Source organism: Hyposmocoma kahamanoa, unplaced genomic scaffold (assembly GCF_003589595.1).
Source record: "Hyposmocoma kahamanoa isolate Upper Pololo Valley unplaced genomic scaffold, ASM358959v1 182, whole genome shotgun sequence".
In the NCBI taxonomy this organism is placed as follows: Eukaryota; Metazoa; Arthropoda; class Insecta; order Lepidoptera; family Cosmopterigidae; genus Hyposmocoma; species Hyposmocoma kahamanoa.
The window spans coordinates 6909156-6931475 of NW_020653713.1; the positions used below are offsets into that span (position 1 = coordinate 6909156).

At 42.6% G+C, this 22320-nt stretch overlaps 1 protein-coding gene across 6 annotated transcripts; it reads left to right on the forward strand.

Annotated features, from left to right (window-relative positions):
• The first annotated feature begins 506 nt into the window (after window positions 1-506).
• LOC113226108 (protein abrupt) lies at window positions 507-22143 on the forward strand. 6 transcript variants are annotated; one of them, XM_026458631.1, is made up of 14 exons: window positions 507-525; window positions 1444-1748; window positions 5499-5656; window positions 5929-6044; window positions 8082-8223; window positions 12428-12603; window positions 13502-13631; window positions 13737-13902; window positions 13981-14025; window positions 17390-17531; window positions 17662-17799; window positions 17908-18104; window positions 18184-18366; window positions 18437-22143. In XM_026458631.1, the coding sequence occupies exons 2-14, from the start codon at window positions 1733-1735 to the stop codon at window positions 18838-18840; spliced, it is 2013 nt and encodes a 670-aa protein (XP_026314416.1). In that variant the 5' UTR covers window positions 507-525; window positions 1444-1732; the 3' UTR covers window positions 18841-22143. The 6 variants fall into 6 exon arrangements, with proteins under 6 accessions (XP_026314416.1, XP_026314419.1, XP_026314420.1 ...); XM_026458633.1 differs by lacking the exon at window positions 507-525 and adding an exon at window positions 645-1137 and having other exon boundaries at window positions 13508-13631; XM_026458630.1 differs by lacking the exon at window positions 507-525 and adding an exon at window positions 646-1137.
• The last annotated feature ends 177 nt before the right edge of the window (window positions 22144-22320 follow it).

Sequence of the window (22320 nt, forward strand, 5' to 3'; positions counted from 1 at the left end):
TTTAAGTAAGATGTAATCAGGCAAAACACGCATGACTATTAAAGCCAATACGATGCTAATGGGATTTCTAATTAGTTGCCTAATCTGTGAGTGGTGTACCTAAGTACCGTGATTGTCTAGGCTGCGTCGAAATGTTATTAATTTGCAATTTTTGATTAGGTATCTAATATAGATTAAGCATCTACAAATGTGCCTATATTGCTTTTACCAGTAGGCAAGTAATCGCTTATGAAACTAGGTTGATAAAATAAGCTGAACAACGTTGATCATTTAGCAGGAAGCATAAGCAACACCAGCTGCGGCGCTGGTGGAGCAGCGCGCGAGCAGCGGCGGCAGAACGTGTGGGCGGCCGCGTCAAGCGGGCAGTGGGCTGTGGGCGTGCAGTGGCAGGCGCGGCGGGCAGCTCCCGCGCTGCACCGCCCCGCCGCCCCGCCCCGCGCCCGCTGTTTATTCTCGGCAAGTAGCGGGGCGCCCGCCCGCGACAGTCACCCGCGTGACGCGCCGCACAACGCACGCGTGCGTCAGGTACTCGTTCACTCTAGTCGGTCGAGCGGTGCATTCGGCGCCGGACATTGCAAAAAAATAACAAAACTCCAATTCCTCCCCAAATCGATCGCGTGTCGTGTGCCGAGTAAAATGTGAGAGGGGTGCGGAAAAGCGGTGTCGCGGAAAATGCATTTCCCGGTGGTGCAAGGCGCAGGCGGTTCGCGCGGGGGGAGGTGCATGCGATGATGGACATCGTATTGATTTCTATCTGCCCGCTCCTCCCTTATTGTAGCGGTGCAGGGCGCGCCATCGATCGTTGCACCGGTTTTTAAATTAACACCCCGTCATCTGTGGCTGCGGCCTCTTGCGCCTTCCACCCTCGCGCTCGCGCGTGCAGTTGTTGCAGCGTGCATCGCGCGCCACACGCTGCAATTGCAGTTGCAGTGTTAAGTGAACTGTAGTGAATTTTTATTTTATTTTGAACATTCGAAGCAGCTGCGTTACGTGGCCGTCTTTTACGGCCTACGACGGTATCTACGACGTGTTTATTGCACTCTAATGATGAGCCACTGATGAACATTTCGTGGAAAAAGCCATTAGTCGAGTGACACTATTTTTAATTAAATGCATTTCATTTTTTAACATGTGCTCGTAAGTGCCATAAATTAGCTTTAAATTATTTTTGCATTAATTATGAAACCTAGTTTTATTACTTAGTAAATTTTAATGAAATAAATAGTATTGGCTATAAAGTTTATAAGACCGCGTCGATTACGCACCTATCGCTTAGGCACCCTTCTCGGAGTTACATAATGCTAAAATCTCTAATGCACCGACATCGAATTCGACTCCGCGATTACCGTCGCCGTATGCGTCCCTCGTCCTTCCGCGTCATTTACCTATCTCGCAAATAATTTCGCCACTTTTGGACTTTGTGTAACGTATCACTTCTTCCAGGAATCAAAACACACAACCAAAACGCAATACTCAAAACACAATAACAAGCTTTAAAATAAAATAATTCGAAACAAATAGCAATAAAGGAGACAAATAAAGCGTGGTTATAAAAAAAATTAGAAAAAACGCGAGCGGTGACGCAGCTAAGCGAGCAAGCAAGCTAAGGATAAGCGTTAGAAAAGCAGCAAGAGTGGGTGATTCAAGAGCAGTAAGCGTGGAATGCGCAAGAGTGGAGTATAGCGCGCACGCACCTAACGGCCCCGCCGTGCCGCCCTCAGAACACCCGGCCATGGCGACCGAAACTGGTAAGTAATTTTAAACAGAACACGAGTTTTACGGAAAAGGTCCAGTACAATTTTAATCCCGTCTAATCTTAAACTAAAAATTAACATCTAAACTATTCAGCTACAGCTTTGATTAATTAGTTAAGTATGCTAGTGACTTTCTGATGTCAATATCTACTTGTTTTAAGACAAAATTCCCATAATTCATATGTTCAATGTATAGCTGAGTATTCTTAACTGAATATTAACCTTATGCTAAAACAATTTAAGGTACACTTTTAATTGAAGTGTCTTGTGTAACAAATACATTAAAAAGGTCAAAAATGCAATCGTTAACTTCCGTAAAACTCGAATGGCTACGAAGTTGGGAATTCTAATTAAATAGTATAATTTTGATATATATCAATTTCAATATTGTTTATAATTAAAGTTTATCTATCTTTACAAGAAATAGTGTGAACAACTGCTCGTAAATTGCACTTTTATGTACAATTGCACCTTACTTTGTTCGATAAAAATTAAATTAAGTTAGGATACCTATGTGTAAATGTAAAACGGGTAAGTTTATGCAGCTCCGCCATGAAGTTCTCGGACCTAGCAAGGTTCCTCAATGGATGTAATGAGAAAGATATTTTATCTAACTATAAAAAGTACGTTTAAAATATTCTTTTATCAGCATCTAAATAGTTACTTCTTAACTTACTCACTGTGATTTTTTTATTGTCACAAAAATAAATACCGAAGGATGAAAAATGTATCGACTCAAAAATCAGTATTTCTAGCAAGAAATCTATACGTCTTTTAAATCTTATAAGACAATATATTTTTTCAAATAAGTATTCTGAAATCGCAATCTGTCGATATTGTCGCACCGTACAGATCACATAAGTACCAATCTGTCGATATTGTTGTACCGTACAGATCACAAAAGTACGAATCTGTCGATATTGTTGTACCGTACAGAACACATAAGTACCAAACTGTCGATATTGTTGCACCGTACAGATCACATAAGTACCAATCCGTCGATACTGCTGCACCGTACAGATCACATAAGTACCTACATATCCAACACCCAGCAGATGTGAACAAAACGCGCGAATATGCGCTGAAAGAGGGAAAAGCGAACCCGAAACAAAAATACGGCCCTCCATTAGAATATTTACGTAAGACAAGTGAATTGTTTACTAACAGAATCTATAGTCGGCCTCACGCGTGTCGTCCACCCGTCACACGTACCATGAGTTCGTTGATATTCACCCCCTCAGCCGACTTGCACCCCGTCTCACCCCTTGTCACCCTCTGTTCCCTCAGGATCTCCTCCTCCCGCAGGACAGCGGGAGGGGCGGAATCGCCACGGTTCTTGTTTAATGATGTTGCCGGCGGTCGTTTACTCAAGATTAGGGGGTGTGATATTTTATTTTTCGCGATGTTTTCATTTGGGAATCGGATTGAGACCACGATGTATTGTAATTTATGTTTTAAAAAAAAACCGAAATCGCGTCATATTAAGTTGCAGTTGTCGGCGCAAATTAACCTATACCTACACATATAAATTTTGCACAACACACAGTACTTATAAGAATTCTAACATAATATGCGATCAACTCTTAATTGCAATTGTCATTGTAGAGCACTAATAAAAATGTGTACGTAAGCGCTTTAGTCGGCAGAAAGAGCGACTCAACAGTAAATTACGTGAGGTTTATCAAATCATGCAAATCCTGAGACTTGCCCCTCCGTGGGGGAGTGTAACGCGGGATAAAACGCCGAGGTCGCGGGGTCAAACAGGGCTTCTCGTAATGAAAAAGCGAATATTCGCAATAATAGTGTGATTATTATTTACTACATTTCCAGTAAACATGCGTAGATATCATTAAAATTGTGAAATATAAAGAATAGCAAATTATAATAAAAGAATATGAAGGACTACATTTCCCTTCATTTCAATATATTTCAAATTATGTTCCATAATTAATTGACCGACGAGTCGATTCATAGATTTAAGTTAAACAAAAGATGAGACTACGTCTCACGTTGTAATTGCCACAAGTTCAAAATGACAAGAACGCTAAAGAATAAACGTCTCATCTCTAGGAAATACTTGTATGACACTAAGCAGTGCAACATGAAAATATATCAAAACAAAATGGCCAAGACAAGCCATCCAAATACTGATTTAATAATTACACTGTAGACTTGTAAAACACCCACGCGCCCCTAGCACCGACGGGGTGTAACAGTGTGTGGCAGCAAACGGTGCACCACGTCGCGACACGTTTGAGGGGCGGGCCAGACAGTAATCTCCTGCAAGCTTTTGTCGCACGAGACGCAAGGGCACGGATCTTCGCATCACTGTCAAACACTGTCATAATTTTTGTACTTTGTGCTTGCACTAGCGATCACCTTCAACGATCGATCTATTGCATGAATATATTTACATGAACAAATGTGGTTGGATTGTTGAATGTCACGGTTCAAAATATTATAGGTTATAACTTATAGGTTCCAGTTGCTAAACGTTTTTGCTACTCTTGCTCAAAGTTACGTAAGTATCACTTTATTTTAACGAGAGTAATTTTCCGAATGTGGATTCACACGATTTGCCGAGGCTACCAGATAAATATCGCGACGTTTGTCATGGGACTAAAATAACATTTCACTCAGTTGTGTACTTCTGCAGTATTTTTAGAAGAAACGTGTACTAGGATATTGCGAAAGGAAAAGTTATGAGCGTGCATGCAAGTGGGGTGTGGGAAGCAATGTGAGCGATAACGCATCGGGAGGGTGGGTGGTGGGGAATTTCACGCGTTGCCTCCCGCACGAGACTTATCGCTTTGCATCGCGCATGAATACATTACAAAGACAGTTCGCATACTTCGAAAAACATTACAAAATTATCAGTGTCGCTAATTTCAGAATAGACAAAAACACCAAATAGCAACTGAAGCTTGTTTTGTTACCCTACCGCACTGATTTCCATGTTTTCCACTTCAAGTAGGAGTGATCGGTTGCATAAATAGGCAGGATGGTTACCCGCGGTGTTATTGGCATAAGCTAACGGCTGAGACAACATGCATAATGCATGCTCGTCGATGTGCCGAGATTTTACTTGTAAAGCGCTGTTTGCGAAGATTCGCGCCGACGTGTTATAAGTACTTATACAGCATCAACGTATTACAGCTGTATACGGACGAATGTATTATACATGACACTGAAACTTGGCGCCTACTGTTGCAATTGAAACCGTTTACATATGTTAAAACCTGAAGACGAGAAAACTTTTGAGTGTTATATTTTGCTGGTACATTTCTCGCGTAGTTCTATCGACTGTCCATATCGATGGCATGCTAGAATAGTAGCTTATCTTAAAATCGACACATTCATCAGGAAGATGGTTTAGAATCGACTGAAGCATATCTCACGTTCAAAGACGACCAAACTTACACTGGTCCATGTCGTCACTTATTTATTTTAACCAATTAAAAGCTCGGTATGTTTTCTTCACTATATTCTTCAATAAAATTTTGGCACATGTTGAATGCATTTGTGTTATATGATTAATATGAACTATTTTGGTTTGAGCCACTATTCTTGAAATATCTAATAATATATGTATATAATGATGTCATAATCTGTCAACCAGGATTATGCCACACTTAATCTTGAAAGAAAAAATTACAGCAAAAAAGCATTCTTAAAGAAACAGTAATACATACGTATGTGATACAATATTTAGGTACCTTATTTATACATGGATGTTATGCGCAGGCGGCGCCGCGGTCGGCGCGGGCGGCGAGCAACAATACTCGCTGCGCTGGAACGACTTCCACTCGGCCATGGTCTCCTCCTTCCGGCGCCTGCGCGACGAGCAGGACTTTGTCGACGTCACGCTCGCCTGCGCCGGCGCCACCTTTTCTGCACACAAGGTACAACGTCAGCTTCTTCTGGTGGATTCAACTTAAATTTTTGACCACAGTGACCCAGATTACGATTACCACTGGGAATTGAAAAAATACTTCATATAAATATTCCGTTCCCAAAACATGTTAAAAAAAAGTTATATTAAAATCTTTGAAGCAGTAAATAAACATTGTTCGCTGAATTGTAGTTATTTACATTTACAACGTTTATTTACTTTATACATAAATATTTTATATTCATTATCATTATTATTAACAACTTACGATTATTTGACTAGGTGGTTCTATCAGCGTGCAGTCCCTACTTCCGTCGTTTGCTAAAAGCCAATCCTTGTCAGCATCCCATCGTCATCCTGCGAGACGTTCACGACAAAGATATGGAGAGTTTACTCAGGTACCGTTTGCATTTCAACCAATGTAATCATTCGTTGTAGGTACTACTGACTTACAGTAAGTACCAGGCTGTAAATAGGTACTGCACATCGGGACAATCCAGAAGTCACGAATATTTCCGAATGCTGTTGTGTTGCCGCGCTATAACTTATTGCATTAATAATTGACATATTTACAAAGTTAATATGAAACTTTATTTGGTTTCCAGTCTTTTTTTTTATAATATCAAGTGAAGGCACGAACAAGTTGTGCACTTGATAGTAAGCTACAAGCCTGTCCATAATAGTTGCAGTATCACTCAGACCTTTAAATCGCAAAGATCTGAGGCACTGCCACAGGGCCAATCACCCTGAGACATAAGTTGACAAGTCCCATGTGCCTGTAATTTCACAAGCAATCCTACCCTTCAAAACCGGAACACATTAATGCTGACATTACTGCTTGGCGGTAGAAATAGGCAAGTAAGGTGGCCGTACTAACCTGAACAATCTCTTTCACAAAGAGTTCTGCTGCTGCTAAGTATAATAGGTATGTCTAAGTATATACATCAGGGAATAACACGATAACACATAGATGCGACAACAGCGTTCGGATATAATAGGGGTTAAAGTATGAAATTGCCGATTTGTACTGAAAATCTAAATTGTTTATTTTTTAAATTTTTAACAAATTTATTTAATCAAAATAGTTGCCATTATTATCTATACATTGCTGCCATCTAATGGGAAGGTTATTAATGCCTTTGCGATAGAACTCCGACGATCTAGACTGCACAAACTGTGTGAAAGCATTTTGTACCGCCTCCTGGGAAGAAAACTTCTTGTCACGTAGATAATTGTCCAAATCACGAAAAAAATGGTAGTCCGTTGGAGCAAGGTCTGGTGAATACGGAGGATGACGAATGGTTTCTAACTGCAGTTCCTGAAGGGTCAAAATGGTTTCTCGTGCTGTGTGAGGTCTCGCGTTGTCGTGGAGCAATAATGGTGAAGATCGATTCATGAGTCGGGGCTGTTTTACTGCTAGTTTTGTCAACATGGTTCGGAGTTCGGCACAATAGACATCTGCCGTTATTGCTTGACCAGATCGGAGAAAACTATAGTGAATAACACCATGCTGAGACCACCAAACAGTTACCATTACCTTTTTATTGGTAAGTTTTGCTTTAGGACACTGTTGTGGCATTTGACCTGGGGTCAGCCATTGCATTTTTCTTTTCCGGTTATCATAAAGAATCCACTTTTCATCACATGTTACAATTCGATCCAATATTCCTTCATTTCTGTACCGGTTCAACAAGGCAACACAAGTTTCAACACGCGTTTCTTTCTGCAGATCAGTCAAATCATGAGGCACCCATTTTTCGTATTTTTTTATTTTATTGATTTGACGCAAGTGAGTCAATATTGTGGGTAAGGTAACGTTAAACCATGCCGCTAATTCCTGGGTAGTTTGACTAGGATCGGCTTCCACTATCTCTCTTAATTCATCGTTATTCACCTGTGTGGGCGGTCTTCCTCGTGGCTCGTTCTTTAAGTCGAAATTTCCATCACGAAAGCGTTTAAACCAAAATCGCACGGTGCGTTCATTAGTAGACCCCTCTCCAAACGCAGCATTGATATTGCGGGCTGTTTCTGCCGCGTTAGTTCCGCGTCGGAAATCGTATTCAAAAATCACTCGAATTTTCGCAGTATCCATCTTTCTTGTCTAAATTGAATAACAAAAACAATTGAAAGTCGATATTCAAATGTTTCAAATTTAAAAAAAAAAATCACAGAAACCATTTGAAAAAAGTTTCATTCGAAAACCTCAAACCATGAGGATTCTATGAAAATTCAAAGAACCTATTGCAATAAAACGGCAATTTCATACTTTAACCCCTAATATTTCCCGATGTGCAATATATAATATATTAATTTTGCTATACTTAGTACAAAGTTGCTTACGACGTTTTGCTTCACTAAGGGTTTATCACTACACCCGGAAAAGTAGTCTGTAATATTCAAGGAACATCATCGTAATGTATGTCATATTTACGCAGGTTCATGTATCAAGGCGAGGTGCACATCGGGCAGGAGCAACTCAAGGAGTTTTTGCGCGCGGCGCAGTTGCTTCAAGTGCGCGGGCTCACCGATGTGCCACCGCCCGCGCCGCTTGCCACCATCGAACAAAAGTCATCACCGGTTAGTATGGTTTCTATCACTTCAAAATTAGTAGAGTCTACTGACTGTACATTGTTTCGCCTCTTACATAGATCGCGTGTAACAAAGAATTTATTAATTAATTTATTCATATTATATATTATTAATTTATTCAAGTAGCAGTAGAGCTCCTTGTGAGAGTTCGTCCTTGTTCGTCCAGGGAAGTGCTGCCACCTTACCTATTTCTGCCGCCAAGCGGTAATGTGAACATTACTGCGTTCCGGTTTTGAAGGGCAAGAATGCTGGTGAAATTACAGGCACATGGAACTTGTCAACTTATGTCTCAGGGTGTCGGGGTTAGTGGCAGTGCCCCTCAGATCTTTGTGATTTAAAGCTGTGTGGCACCGCAACTGCTATGAACAGGCGTGTCGATTGCCTCCAGGCGCACGACTTGTTCGTCTTGTCACCTAGTATCATGAAAAAAATAAAACAGTGAACCAATGCTTTACCAAACTACTAACTTTACGTTAAGACGAAGAACATTTGCGCTTTGATATAGTATATCTCCATATTTTGCTGTACGACCACCAAAGGGGTTGTACAAAACGCACAGGATTTGCACCCTCATTAATATCAAAACTTTATTATTACCGTAATGTATCCAGTGTTGCCAGGGCCTTTGGGTCGAAAATTGCCTTTACTAACCTCGGGTGTACTGTCGTTCTCCATTCGACATCTGTCCGAAACAATTACCGTCAAATAAATAATGCTCGACCTAATTAAAAAACGCATGATGCGAATGAAACGTCGTACTTGAGAAAGTCTTTTAATATGGTAGAGTATTTGACACATACTTGCCAGTCATTGTTTCGGACGGACGGACTAGAACTCCTGAAAAATTACCTACGTTTTTGCCGCAAAACTTTCATTAAGTAATAAAGAATACACTTAAAAAAACAACGCTCTTATCGATTATAAGCACGTCAAACTTTGTCGACCTTAAAGTATAAATATTGAGATTGCGAAAAAACATTGTTTTACTTATACAGATATGTGCAAAACAAATTGCGAAGTGGGAAAGTAAAATCGAGCTTTAACCCGCAATTGGTGCATTTTTGTTATTTTATTAACCGACTTCAAAAAAAGGAGGTTCCCAGTTCGACTGTATGTTTTTTTTGTATGCATATTACGCGATAACCCAGGCATTTGTGAACCGATTTTGATGATTCTTTTTTTGTTGGAAAGAAGGTACTTCAGATAGATGTTCCACCTGTGAAGAAAAAATTCCATCTTCTGAGGTAGGTTTTTTTTTACTACTCTGTACTGAGATTGTTACGCATCCTATTCGACGCCATCTCGGAGTCACTTTATTGTCTAATTTGAGTGCGATAACAAATATTTTAAAAATCTCAACTTTAAAACTCCCATAAGCGTCGATACAACCACAGTTCGAATTCAAATATTTCCCGTAGTGAGTCTGACCCTGGCGTTGTCAGATTTTTTTTGCAAACAAAATTGAAGTACCAAAAAATAAAGTCGTTGAAAAACCAAATACAAAGATACGATGCAAGCACATAGAAAAATTCGTGAGGTCCGCTGGTTCGTTCCGTGGTTTAGTTGGTATAGCGTCTAGCACGGTATGCTAGAAGACGTCGGTTCGAATCCGGCCGGAACGAAGGATTTTTTTCTGAATGTTCGATCTTTGCATTAATAATTATAATAATCTCAATACAGAGAACTAAAAAACCGACCTCAAAAGTACGTGGAATTACGTCTATGTGCCAAGTTTTATTGAAATATCAGGGGATATTTACAAATTCGCCACTATACGGGACTTGACACAGGAGATGATAAAAATCGGTTCTCACTACTCAAAATCGTTTTTCTTTCTCAAAGTATATTGTGAGAAAAACGCCTTGAATTGGAGAATAGCAAAATCAACCATTATAATAATTGCTCCTTATAATACAATGTAGGCGCTATTTATAGAAATGAATCTTCATGCGTGAACAACCACCCTTAGAGGTGGATGATTTTCTTCAAAATGAAATGGGAGCACTATAGAGGTACCCTCTTTCCAACAAAAAAAAATCATGAAAATCGGTTCACAAATACCGGAGTTATCGCGTAATATACACTCAAAAAAACATACAGTCGAATTGAGAATCACCTCCTTTTTTTTGAAGTCGGTTAACAAACTAGTAGAGTAATTTGATATAAAAATAATTGAATATTAATTCAATAAAAAATTAAATGCAATGAATAGCGACATCTTTAGCCGGGACTGGTAGCTGTAAAGGTCTATCTAACTGGGTGACGAAATATCATAGATTTCTCATAGATGGCGCTACGACTAAAAGTCGTTGAAAAACCAAATACAAAGATACGTACGACGCAAGGACATAGAAAAATTCGTGGGGTCCGCTAGTTCGTTCCGTGGCTTAGTTGGTATAGCGTCTAGCACGGTATGCTAGAAGACGTCGGTTCGAATCCGCTTGGATCGAAGGATTTTTTTCTGTGTGTTCGATCTTTGTATTAATAATTATAACAAAGTAGTGGAGTAATTTCACATAAAAATAATTGAATTGATATTCAATTATTTTTATGAAAAATTCAAGAAACATTTAAATTGAAGTAATTTGAATAACGTATATCGTATACTATACGCATTGACTTACAATTATATGGACGTCGGGTCTGCGCTAAAAAGTGTCCGCACTTGTAAGGCGCTAAAATCGTATACAGAGCGCGACACTCCGCTTTAGTCTTCATTTGTTCTACGGACAGCGCGATACTGCGATGACATTACAATTTAAATTTCGAATAGGTTGACTTGGGACATTTTTTTCGTGGTTTTTGTATTAGACCCGTCGTCCATTTATTTGTAAGTCAATGATTATACGTATTCTATTTAGTTCAGTTAATATAAAAAAAAAATTGTCACAATCAATCAATTTCGAGGTAAGTTTGTGTTTTTTTTTCTATCGTGAAAATGTTTAGGAATCGTGTTTTGATACCGTATACTTATCAGAGTACATATGCTCAATTTTACTATATATTTTTTCCATACTGATTAATTCAACACTTCCACTGTTTTGCGGAATCAACCAAAACCATTTGAGGCATATTGAGTCTTAACAATAAAAGTTACATATTACGCGAGAGGATCAAAAATTACGAAACATGTAAGAACTGTATCCATTTGGTAACACTAAATATATCAGCTCAGACCTCGATGGCCCAATGAGCTAACACTATGGGTGCTAAATAAGGAGGTCACGGGTTCTATACCCAGTAGAACCAATTCGGGAAATGAACATTTCTAAATTAGTTGAAGTCTGGGTGCTCTGGATTGTGCCTGGGAGTGAATTTCGTTGCCCTGGTATTCATAGTGCAGGGAATGTCTATTTTACAATGTTGGTTATCGTCTAGGAACCGGAGCCAATAAAGTATAAAAATTACCTATTGTGTTTGGGTGGCCGGAATGGAAGCAAAAGACAAGGCTAATTTGTCCTTTATTAAAATATAGAAATCAGGTCAAATGTACATTTATTATAAGTGTCATTAACATAAATAAATGTCTTAAATATCAAACATACATAATTATAGAGTATTCATTGGTCTAGTGAAGAACATTACGATCTATTTCGAGACTATGTAGTTGCTTTGGTTACAAGATACATTTATTAACGTTTAAAAATACAAATAAGTAGTATATAAGCATTTAATATTACTATTTACGTTTTGTTATGTATTAATAATATTTGTATGTGTATATCTACATATCTACGTATATGAGTGTGATAATAATTACTAACTAATGTACTTAAAATTATATTCTTTGGTTGCACCACTTTTGCATAGCCCGAATTTCTACCCTAAGGTTGCCTGGAATAAATCGGTAAATAGCAATAAGGCCGCCCGTTGCACATTAACTTACTATTATTATACTTAAGTCCTATATTAGCAATAAAGAATATTTCATTCATACATTCATTCACTCATTCACAAATAAATAGAGAAGAAACTGTAATTTAAACTTTCACGATTTTCACACATATTTGATTTTAAAGTCAAGACTTAATCGTGTCTTTTATTTACCATGACGTCTTTTCGATTACCATGGACGTTGCAACACGTCCGAAACGTCGAGGCAAATTAAAAAAATGTTTATACACAATTAAGTCGCGATTTTATAATCAAATAAAGTAATTGATGAAACTAACGGTCAATTTGGTGGCAACAGCAATCGGCATCATCATGGACGGAGAGCGGGTCAGTGGCATCCCGTGAGGGCCGCGAGGGCCGCGAAGGAAGGGACCGCGAGGGCCGACGCGCGCGCAAGCCCGACGACGCCGCTGGCACACCGCCGCCTAAGCGCGCGCGCTCCTCCGATCTCTACCAGGCGCAATTGAAGAGCAGGTAAGACACTACCACTGAAATTGCACTCCTCTATACAGGGTAATTTGTAAAATGCAAACAACCTATCAAACTATATTACTAACACCATAGACAACAAGTTTCGTTCCATGACTTCTAATAATTCATCAGAATTTATTTTCGTATAAAAATAAAAATATTTACCTAAACAGATCGCTCTAGACGGTAATAACCAGTGATCGGAATTGGGGGAATTAATTTAGATAAACTAAAGAATAACATAACAACAACAAAAAAACATCTTTTAAGAAGCGGCTTCCATACTTTGCTTACATACTAGTAACTGCCTGCCTCCGTAACCGAACGGTTACCATGCTGGGCTGCCAAGCAGAGCATTTATTTCTCTCGTGAGTTTGGGTGTAATATGTGGCCGTGTATGTATGTGCATGGCACCCGTGATACAGAGTCTTCCTAGTGCGGAGCTATGAGTTCGTTATGTTCTGCCGCCAAGCAGTAATATGAGCGTTATTGCGTTCCGGTTTTCCATGATAAGGGTGCTGGTGAAATCACAGACACATGGGACATGTCACTGTATGTCTCAGAGTGACAGGCACAGTGGCTGTGCCCTTCAGATCTTTGCGATTTAAAGCTCTGAGTGGCACTACAACTGTTATGGACAAACGTGTAGCTTATCACCAGGCTATATGTGACTTGTTCGTCCTGTCAATTGATATTATAAAAAAAGAATAAATCAATTCAAAATACGACCTCAAAAAAATTGCGCTACAATTTCTTTCAATGCTAATTTTCCTGCCAATAAATTGTTTTGCAAATCGAATAGCTATTAAAAATTAAAGGAATGTAGTTATAATTTAAAATGCAATTTGTTGTTTGCAAGTGCAATTGTGGCCAGTGTACTTATAAGCCGTTGAATTCGCTGGTGTAGGACGGAGCAGCTTTTGGTCGCGCAGGGCGCGAGCCCCGAGCGGCTCGCCGCCAACGGCCACGAGCTCATGTTTGGCCAGTCACTCGACGCCTCAAATCCGCACCTTTCTACTTCTAACAACTTGGTAAGTTGGAATAATGCTTGTCGTTGTTACTGAAGGATGCAACAAGGTTCAATAATTGTCATATGATCATTTGACTTTGTCAAACGTGCATTGTGTGTCACGCAGTCAGGCGACGGCGAGGAGTCATCGTCAGATGCAGGCGCGAGCGATACGGAGGGCGAACCGCGCGCTAAGCAAGAGCCGCTCGACTACGACGACGCCGCAGCCGCTGCGCTACCCAACTCCAACGGTGCTCTGCCGCACAACTTTCCCAACCTGCTCAATCTGCCCGGTATGTCACAACCCTAAGTTCTGTCTCGTCTACTTCTAAATTATTGTTTCCGTTATAGCGAGCTTTTTAAACTTGCAGGATTCCCAGGACTCCCAGGCCCTTCAGGAATGCCAGACAACTTCGGTAAGTGAATTACTTTTGCACTAACCCTAATTTACATGTTCGGCCCACGTGACTCGGTAATGATTCGGCGTCAAATTAATTATTTCAAGTGGAATCGTACTGAATGCGGTGATTAAAGTAATGCGCAAAGATATCACAACACGTTTGAAACAAAGAACTGGCGGCGTCATTAACCGAACATTACCGAGAGGCGCGCGGCCGACGGCGATGTCACTAATGATTAGTAACGAGAACGACACCTAAGCGCTCGACCACTCACACGTTCCCCACACGCGTAGACACCCCGAATGAATCACGAGCTAGGCGTCACGTAGCAATGATGGAAGTTACCGACTGTAGGCGCGCGAACCGACGCCGCGACAAACGAACGTTAGGCAGCGGCCAGGCAGGCCAGGCACTGAACGCGAACTCCGTCTGCCCAGGAGCTGGGTGGGGCGCGGAGGGGCCGGGTGTCGCGGAGGAGCGGTACGCGCCGGGTGCGCAAGCCGCCTTCGCGGGCGCGCAGGCGCCGCTGGCGGCCTTCGCGAACGGTGAGGCGGCCAAGCCTGCGTGTCCCGAGTGCGGCAAGCTGTACAGCAACAACAGCAACCTCAAGCAGCACATCTTGAACGTGCACTCGGCACGCGACCTGTCACATTCGTGCCCCGTGTGCGGCAAGGCCTTCAAGACGCGCCAGTACATGCAGATACACATGAACTCGATCCACGGCGTGAAGCAGCGAAGGCGCGAGCCCGCCACCCCGCCCGCGGAAGCGACGCCCGCGTGCGCGCGCTACTCCCACCTCGGCGCTTAGTGTCGCTCCTCGTTCTAACCGCCGCCTCTGTGTTACAGGGGCGGCCCTCGCGGGCGGGGCGCCGGGCTACCGGCCGCAGTGTCCGCTCTGCGGCCGCGTCTACTCCTCCACCTCCAACCTGCGCCAGCATATGCTCAATGTGCACTCGCAGACCGACCGCGACCAGTGGTTCCCCTGCCAGCACTGCGGCAAGCGCTGCAAGACCAAGCACTACCTCATCAACCACCAGCTGCAAGCGCACGGCATCCGCCAACGCCAGAACTCTTAGAGACGGCGCGACACCGAGCGCGTCTTCCCGCCCGCGCCCGCGCCGCCGCCGCTGCCCGCGACCGCGACCGCGCCTGCGCCCGCGCCCGCGCTCGGTGCCTGGTGGTGATCCCGCGCACTCACCGCCTGCGGAACTCGCTGTCGAAACCGCGACCCGCGCATCTATACTACCGGTGTAAATACGTGTAGACGGTACATGTGCCAACGGAACTACGTAAACGATGACGTAAAAGAAGGCCGCATATTGCATTTATAAAACGTAATATTTTTAGAGAGTTTATTATTACGGTACCCATACGCGAGTAGAGGCTAGGTCCCGTCGCCGGTGTTGCCAACCGCCCGGACCCAAGTAATCGATGGTGATGTCGGCATTGCAGATGCCGCGGAGCAGGGCGTGGGCGCGTTGGCAATACCGGCGATAGGCGATAGCGGCGGGGCGGGGCTGTCGCTGCACTGCCCGCTGTGCGGCGGCGCGCTGCCGTCTCTCGGCGCTGCGCGCGCGCACCTCGAGGCGCACTACCCGCGCGACAGCCCCGTCTGTCCTGTGCTGTCGTGCGCGCGCTTCTTCGCGCACCCCAACTCGGTTCGCAACCACATGCGCATCAAGCACCGCCGCCAGTGGGAGTCAATGAAGACGCTCAAGTGGAGCTGCGGCTGGACCACTTGAGCGCTCTCGCTCGATAGAACCGCGACTTTATAAGCATTAAGATTTAATAATAAGGGCTGTGAAACGGAAAGACGGACGACCGGCTACGGTGTGGCTCGTTGCGACCGATTGTACCCACGTGTAGGGTTGACCTGCAATGCATTTGACGTTCGCCGCTCGCGCCGCGCCTGTGCGGGCGGCGTGTACGCGGTAGAGTAAGTCGACTGAAAAATATTTTTGTAGTAGAATAGACTGATATCGTAAGGCATAGTTTAAGCGCATTATAACATGTGATGATTGGTGCCATTGATAGGTTACGGAGTACTATGAATGTCGATCGTTCTCGTCGCTTCCTGATGTGTCTGTAACTTCCATTGTTGCTTGAACACTTTATTCTTGCCGCTCGAACTGTGTTAGCTGTTCCTCTGCCCCTTTCCAGCCGGCTGTCCTCGTAACTACAGAATAATGTGATGAATATATTAAAATCGTTTTTACCTAGGTAAGAGATATAATGTGTTCACTTTTATCTGGACGGCCGGACTACCTAATCCCTAACAGGAGTGATACAGGTTCTCTCGTCATTCCTATACAAAATAAGCACTTCCAACTAGAGTGAGAGAGCCTGTATTGTACAATGTTAGCTTCTTGTATATTTTCGACCATAGATAAGACAATACGAAATAGAATATAAAAAAATGGAATGCCTTTAAATGCAATAGTTAAGGATACGTTTACTTCCATACATAGAGTGATTATTTTTGAAGAGTTTGTTGTGAGCCGGCGGCGATCGCTGAGCATTAAACATATCTAGTCAGTAGACAACGTAACGTGCTATACGCCGTACACGGTGCGGAGCAGTGTTGTAGGCACGCGCCGTCACCGCTTATTAACTTGTACATAAAGCTATGCCTTTCCTTCGCACATACTTTTTATCCGGACCATCAGAAATTTAAAAAGTTAAACAGTGGACTGGACAGTTTCAAACGTAGAACCATCATAAAGCAAATGTCTAAAGATTTTTGTTCCATGATCGAGTTTGTGCCGTTCGCGTTCGGTGAGAGTACATATGTGCAAAGGTAGGCCACATATTCCTAGATCTCGAAAATGATAAATAATTATCGGTAACCCTAGCGAGTAGTTGAAATTGTTCCTGACGCCTCAGAGGCAAGATCGTGTATCGTAATATTATAAAATATTTTAAGCGTACAACTTAACTTACTTAGTATCTCAATAACCAAATGTTCAATGTGAGTAAACGATTCTAGTTGCGATTGTATTAGTGATACAATTATATACGTAATAATTTAATTTTTACCCGAAGAGAAGTGTCTGCTTATTTAAATATATACATAAACAATAAAACTACCAAGTAGGAAAGGGTGTCTATCATTTCTTACCTTTTAAGTGTCCGACGTAAACTAGAGCAAAGTACTAAATATGTTTTGTACTACAGGTGAGCAGACAAAAAAGCACAACTACTTTTATTACAGTAGATTAAAATGACGTAAAAGAAATCCAATAGTTTGTATCGATTCACTAGTTGGTTACAAATTTCCTATTGTTTTATAATATGTCCTCAACGATCTTACGTCATTTAAATCTACCATATTCTACGTGTAACGGTGAGGCAGGTATATAACGTGTCGTGTCGTTGCCAGGCGCATGCCGTCGGACTCAGGACCTGCTGCGCGTGCGCGCCACAGACCCACGGCCCTGTCCCAAGTGCGGTAAGATCTACCGCTCAGCGCACACGCTACGCACGCATCTCGAGGATAAACACACCGTATGCCCTGGATACCGGTTAGTAATGTTTCCCTACATTCTATCTAGATAAGTTCTAGATCCATCACAAAACCCATTTAAATCAGTATATCCAAAATCCCATAAGATTTCTTTCGCTTTAAAGATTTTTCCCTGTGATTTGGCACAGATGCGTGCTGTGCGGTACGGTGGCCAAGTCGCGTAACTCGCTGCACTCACACATGTCGCGGCAGCACCGCGGCATCTCCACTAAAGACCTGCCTGTACTGCAGATGCCCACGCGTTTCGACCCCGAACTCGCTAGCCAGTCAGTATCAATAACTTCAAACATATATATTTTTTAATTTCAATTACCTACATTCATGTCGTCTATTGGGAAAGATGTGGGAAACTAGTAACATGCTGTGTCGCACAGGCTGCTGGCCAAGGCGGGCGTGAAAGTATCTCCGGAGCAGCTGCGCGCACGCGCGTCACCGACAGGCCCGCGCCGCTCCGATATCAAGCTGGACGCCAAATCAGCTGCCTCAGAGACATCGTCGCTGTGTGGCGGCGACGACCACGACGACCTTTCCCAGTCTCGCTACCAAGACAGCTTACCCGTCTCACCACCACGTAAGACGCACACACATAATAACACCTACATTGTGCATCGATCATCTACCGATCGTTACAACAACCTCTTTATCTCCAGATATAAATAGCCTAGCGAACACGACAATCACCAAAGTGCCGGCGGTGCGCGCTGTCACCGCCAAAGCTGTGGAGAGCCTGCCGCACGGCCTGAGCGGTCTCGGACCCGACGACTACCGGCCCGGCTTCGGCGCCGGTTCCGCACTACTCGACACCTACCTGCAATACATCGGGGAGAACCTCGGTACGTAACAGGAGACCGAATCAAAGATTAGCGTTTTCTGGACATTAGAAATAACCTGTCGGTACGTCAGCAGGCATGAACGCGGCGAAGTTGGCGCAGATGAACGCGATGCACATGGATCGGAAGACGTACGACGAGCCTTCGCCGCAGATGGGCTCGCTGCCGCCGCCGCCGACCACGCTGGCGCATCAGCGCTACCTTAAGCAGATGCAGCGCCAGTACACCGACAATATGAGCAAACCGGACATCGCGCGCGACGCCGACGAGCCGCTGGACCTCGGCAAGGAGCGGCCGCGCAGCGCAGTGGTGGGCGCGGACGGCGAGGGCGACCGGCACGAGGCGGACAAGGAGGGCGAGTACTACGGCAAGGAGTACGAGGAGGGCCGCGCCGCCAGCGCCGAACGCGACCTGGATCGCCACGAGTCCGAGTACGCGGAGGAGGAACGCGCCCACGCCCGCGCCGCCGCCTCGTGAGCCGCCTCGCGCCTCACCACGCTTTGTTGAAGATTTCAAACGGTGCTTGAGTGTTATGTTTTATGGCCGCTAGCCGGCCGGTTCGTTTTGCGATTAATGTAGTTGCGGTTTCATTGTTGACCCGTGGAATGTCGTTGGTGCCATTTCCGATATTGTAATGTAAATTAAACTTAGTATTTAATACTTGGGAGGGCCCGCTCCACTCCCCGCGGCAAAGGCCGCGGCCCTTTCACGAGTAGCCCCTCACTCACTGTCGTAGTCGACGCCACTCGCGTGCGGAATGTAGTATCGTAAAAGACTAGCGTAGTATTTTGTAACGTGTATGTAAGGTCCCCCTCACGTAGCTGGACCTCTACATAGTAATTCCATCCATCTACCTCAGCGACCGGGCCTTAACGGCTGCGTTATTATATCCACAAAAATTGTGAATTCCATCCATCTACCTCACTTCAATAGATTTTATTTAATATTTTATACAATTTATAGATATAATAACTGTTGTTTTATGCATTTTGCAGATGGCATTTATATACTATATAGAGTATATCGTAGGTAAATATATGCAAGTCAGTAGGTGATGTTAGTGCTGCCCGTAGACACGTCGTGTACCGTTTGTTCAAACGAGTAGAGTTCGCACTCACTAGAGGCAGTCAGTAGCTCACAGTCACCGCCGCGCGGGCGGCCGCGGCAATCGCCGACTCGCAAGCCGCGAACCGCCGCCGCCTACGCGTTCTCATCTTGATCAACGCACTAACTTTTATGTGTAGACACATAGTTATCTTTGTATACGAACAAATATGACAGAGCTTAAATTCGTACTGTTATTGATTACTATACTTATTATAAATCGATTCATATAATGACGTTTGTGTACCTCTACGTGTAGAGAATCGTTAACTGCAATCGTTTATTAAAGTACAACGCGACAATTATAATATTATTACGATTGTAGTAAAATTGATACAAACAAAAAAGAAACGTAAAGACCTATACTGCCTTGAGACTGAATAAGATATTCAAGGGCCAGCCGCGCGGCTCTCCCGCGCAGCGGATTTAAAGTTCAAAATGAGAACAAAAGGGACGTTGTATATAAATTGAGGTGATATGTAAAGTACCGTAATGATAACAAATAGAAACAAAAGCAATAAATAAAGTATACCTTGATGTTGCCTTCGATTGTGTATATAGGACGTGTAGACGAGTTGTATTGGTTTGTGACGGATGAACCTTTTATTGTATTGTAATAGACACGAGGAGGATTACTTTGTAGAATGATAATGATGTGGGCTCGTTACTTAAATAACAATTACTGTGATTACAATCTCATATTAGCCTTCATACTTTATACATATTTTTTAGAGTACAATGTTATAGTTATTTAGTATATCGTAAGAGTAATTGGTAAGCGAGTCACAAATTATATTTACTTCCCTGAACTTTAGGATTCACAATATTTAAGTAATTAGAGCAATAGGTGAAGCATTTAATCTTTTATATGAGAGAACGTGTGCACTCGGCGGCGAGCCGCGGCAGCGGAAGCGCACGCCTTTCGCAACCGAGCCCGTGCGGCGCAGCCGCCGCTCAGCCGCCGCGCGCGCACCTAGAATAAGCGCTACGGGTTGATCGAGTATAATTTAGTATATTAGTGAGATTGACGAGTTGGACAGTTTGGTTTGCGTTTCTAGATTAACCTTGTTGACAGTTAACAGTGTTGCCATAGTGAGTAATTATTTTTGACAGTATTTAAAATAAGTTTCGATTGTTTAGAGAGACGAGTGCTTCGTTCGTGTTTGATTAGTACGTTAGGTAAAGATTAACTCTGTATAATATGTCGCCGCCCTGCGGCCAAAGTTCCGACCTCGGATGCACGTATACCTTACAAATAGCATTAACCAATAGCAGTTACCAGATTGTATCTAATTAAGCAGAAGTATATTTTTTCAAAGCACACATAGATACGCAGATGAAGAGCAGCGGGCGAGCACAACTCGCGTCGGATGGAGACCCCTCTACCTTTCACCCCTGAGCTAACCGCCGCCGGGACTTTTGCCCGACCGCTGCGTCGTTATTAATACAAAATATTATATACCAGTGAAGATATATTAATTAGGACTTTAAGTCGATCATTATTCTCTCTGTATTGTATAAATTTTACGTTTAGTTACCTCTTCGCGAACTTCGGAAGTTCTATTATGTTTTTTCTTTTATTTTAAATGCATAATAACAATGTCTGTACCTCATTAGCATGATTACGTAATAATTGTATCATTTATTTGCACACGCATAGCACTGTAGCACGTCGCCTTAAGGCACTGTAGTGGTCAATAAAGTTTCCATGAAATCCTAATAACGGGATTTATGCTACTTATTACGAGAAACGGTGACCTCTAACAAGTGCTACGCGAAACGCGACAATGAAGCAGTGCGACGGATGACCAATTCTCAGTACACTGTTGACGGTTTTAATAGTACCAAAAAAATCCATTTTGACTATTTTACAAAGAACTGTTAGTTGTTAGAAATCATATGGAACATAGATGTCTGTGTTATCTTACCATCTAGAAGTGCTAGTGAAACCGCGAACAGGTAAAAAGTAATAAAATACTATAAAAGCACAAAATTATAAATAAGTTGAATCTCAAATCCAATGTCAAAATAGCTGTTAATTCCGCGTTGCTCTCACCGGCTCTTGGCGTCAGTTTCTTAAAACCGTGTTTCACGTTGATTTTATATATTTAATTTGTCAATCAGTAGTTCTACTTTAAAATTCGCTTATTCAATGTACTTGTTACAAGGTTGCAATAAGAAAATGTAAGCGTAGCTTTTTGTTTATTGACAGCAGTTCAGGGGCTTGACCATCTAACCCGAAAGTCAGCCATTATATTCAAAGTGAAATGTTGTCATTTGAAAACCCATTTGCTGTTTCAATTTCTAAAGTCCATTCATGCTTTTAGAAATTGTAAAGGATTTAAGATTTCCCTCTGAACGCCGAGCTGGCTTTCAATTTTGGTTAGGGAGCTGTTGTTCTTTGTAGGTTTGTTATTTGCTCCTGGATACACGGTATTCGGCTGGTCGCGTTGAATACACTAGCGCCACAACCTCACATAATACGTTAACTGTATTTACATCCGACACGACTTTTTACTAACAAAGGTATACAAAATAATTCATATGATAGTTCTTATGTCAATGTCAAAAATCGTGTCGGATGATGTGAAATCGGCTTTTTGAAATATTGTTTTGTTTATCGATTCGGCCACCGCGCCTTCGCCGTGTACATTAGTGTACTAGCTGTACGCTGCTTTACTTCATTATTATACAACAATAAATAAAATAATTGTTTTGAAATCAAGTATTTTTATTTACCCCAAAATTCTCACAGTATAAAGTATTATTTATAATTATCATAGTCATTAGAAAAGTTGCAGTGAACAAGGTTTACATCACTTAGAGAGATGTCGCAAGAATACATAAACGCGA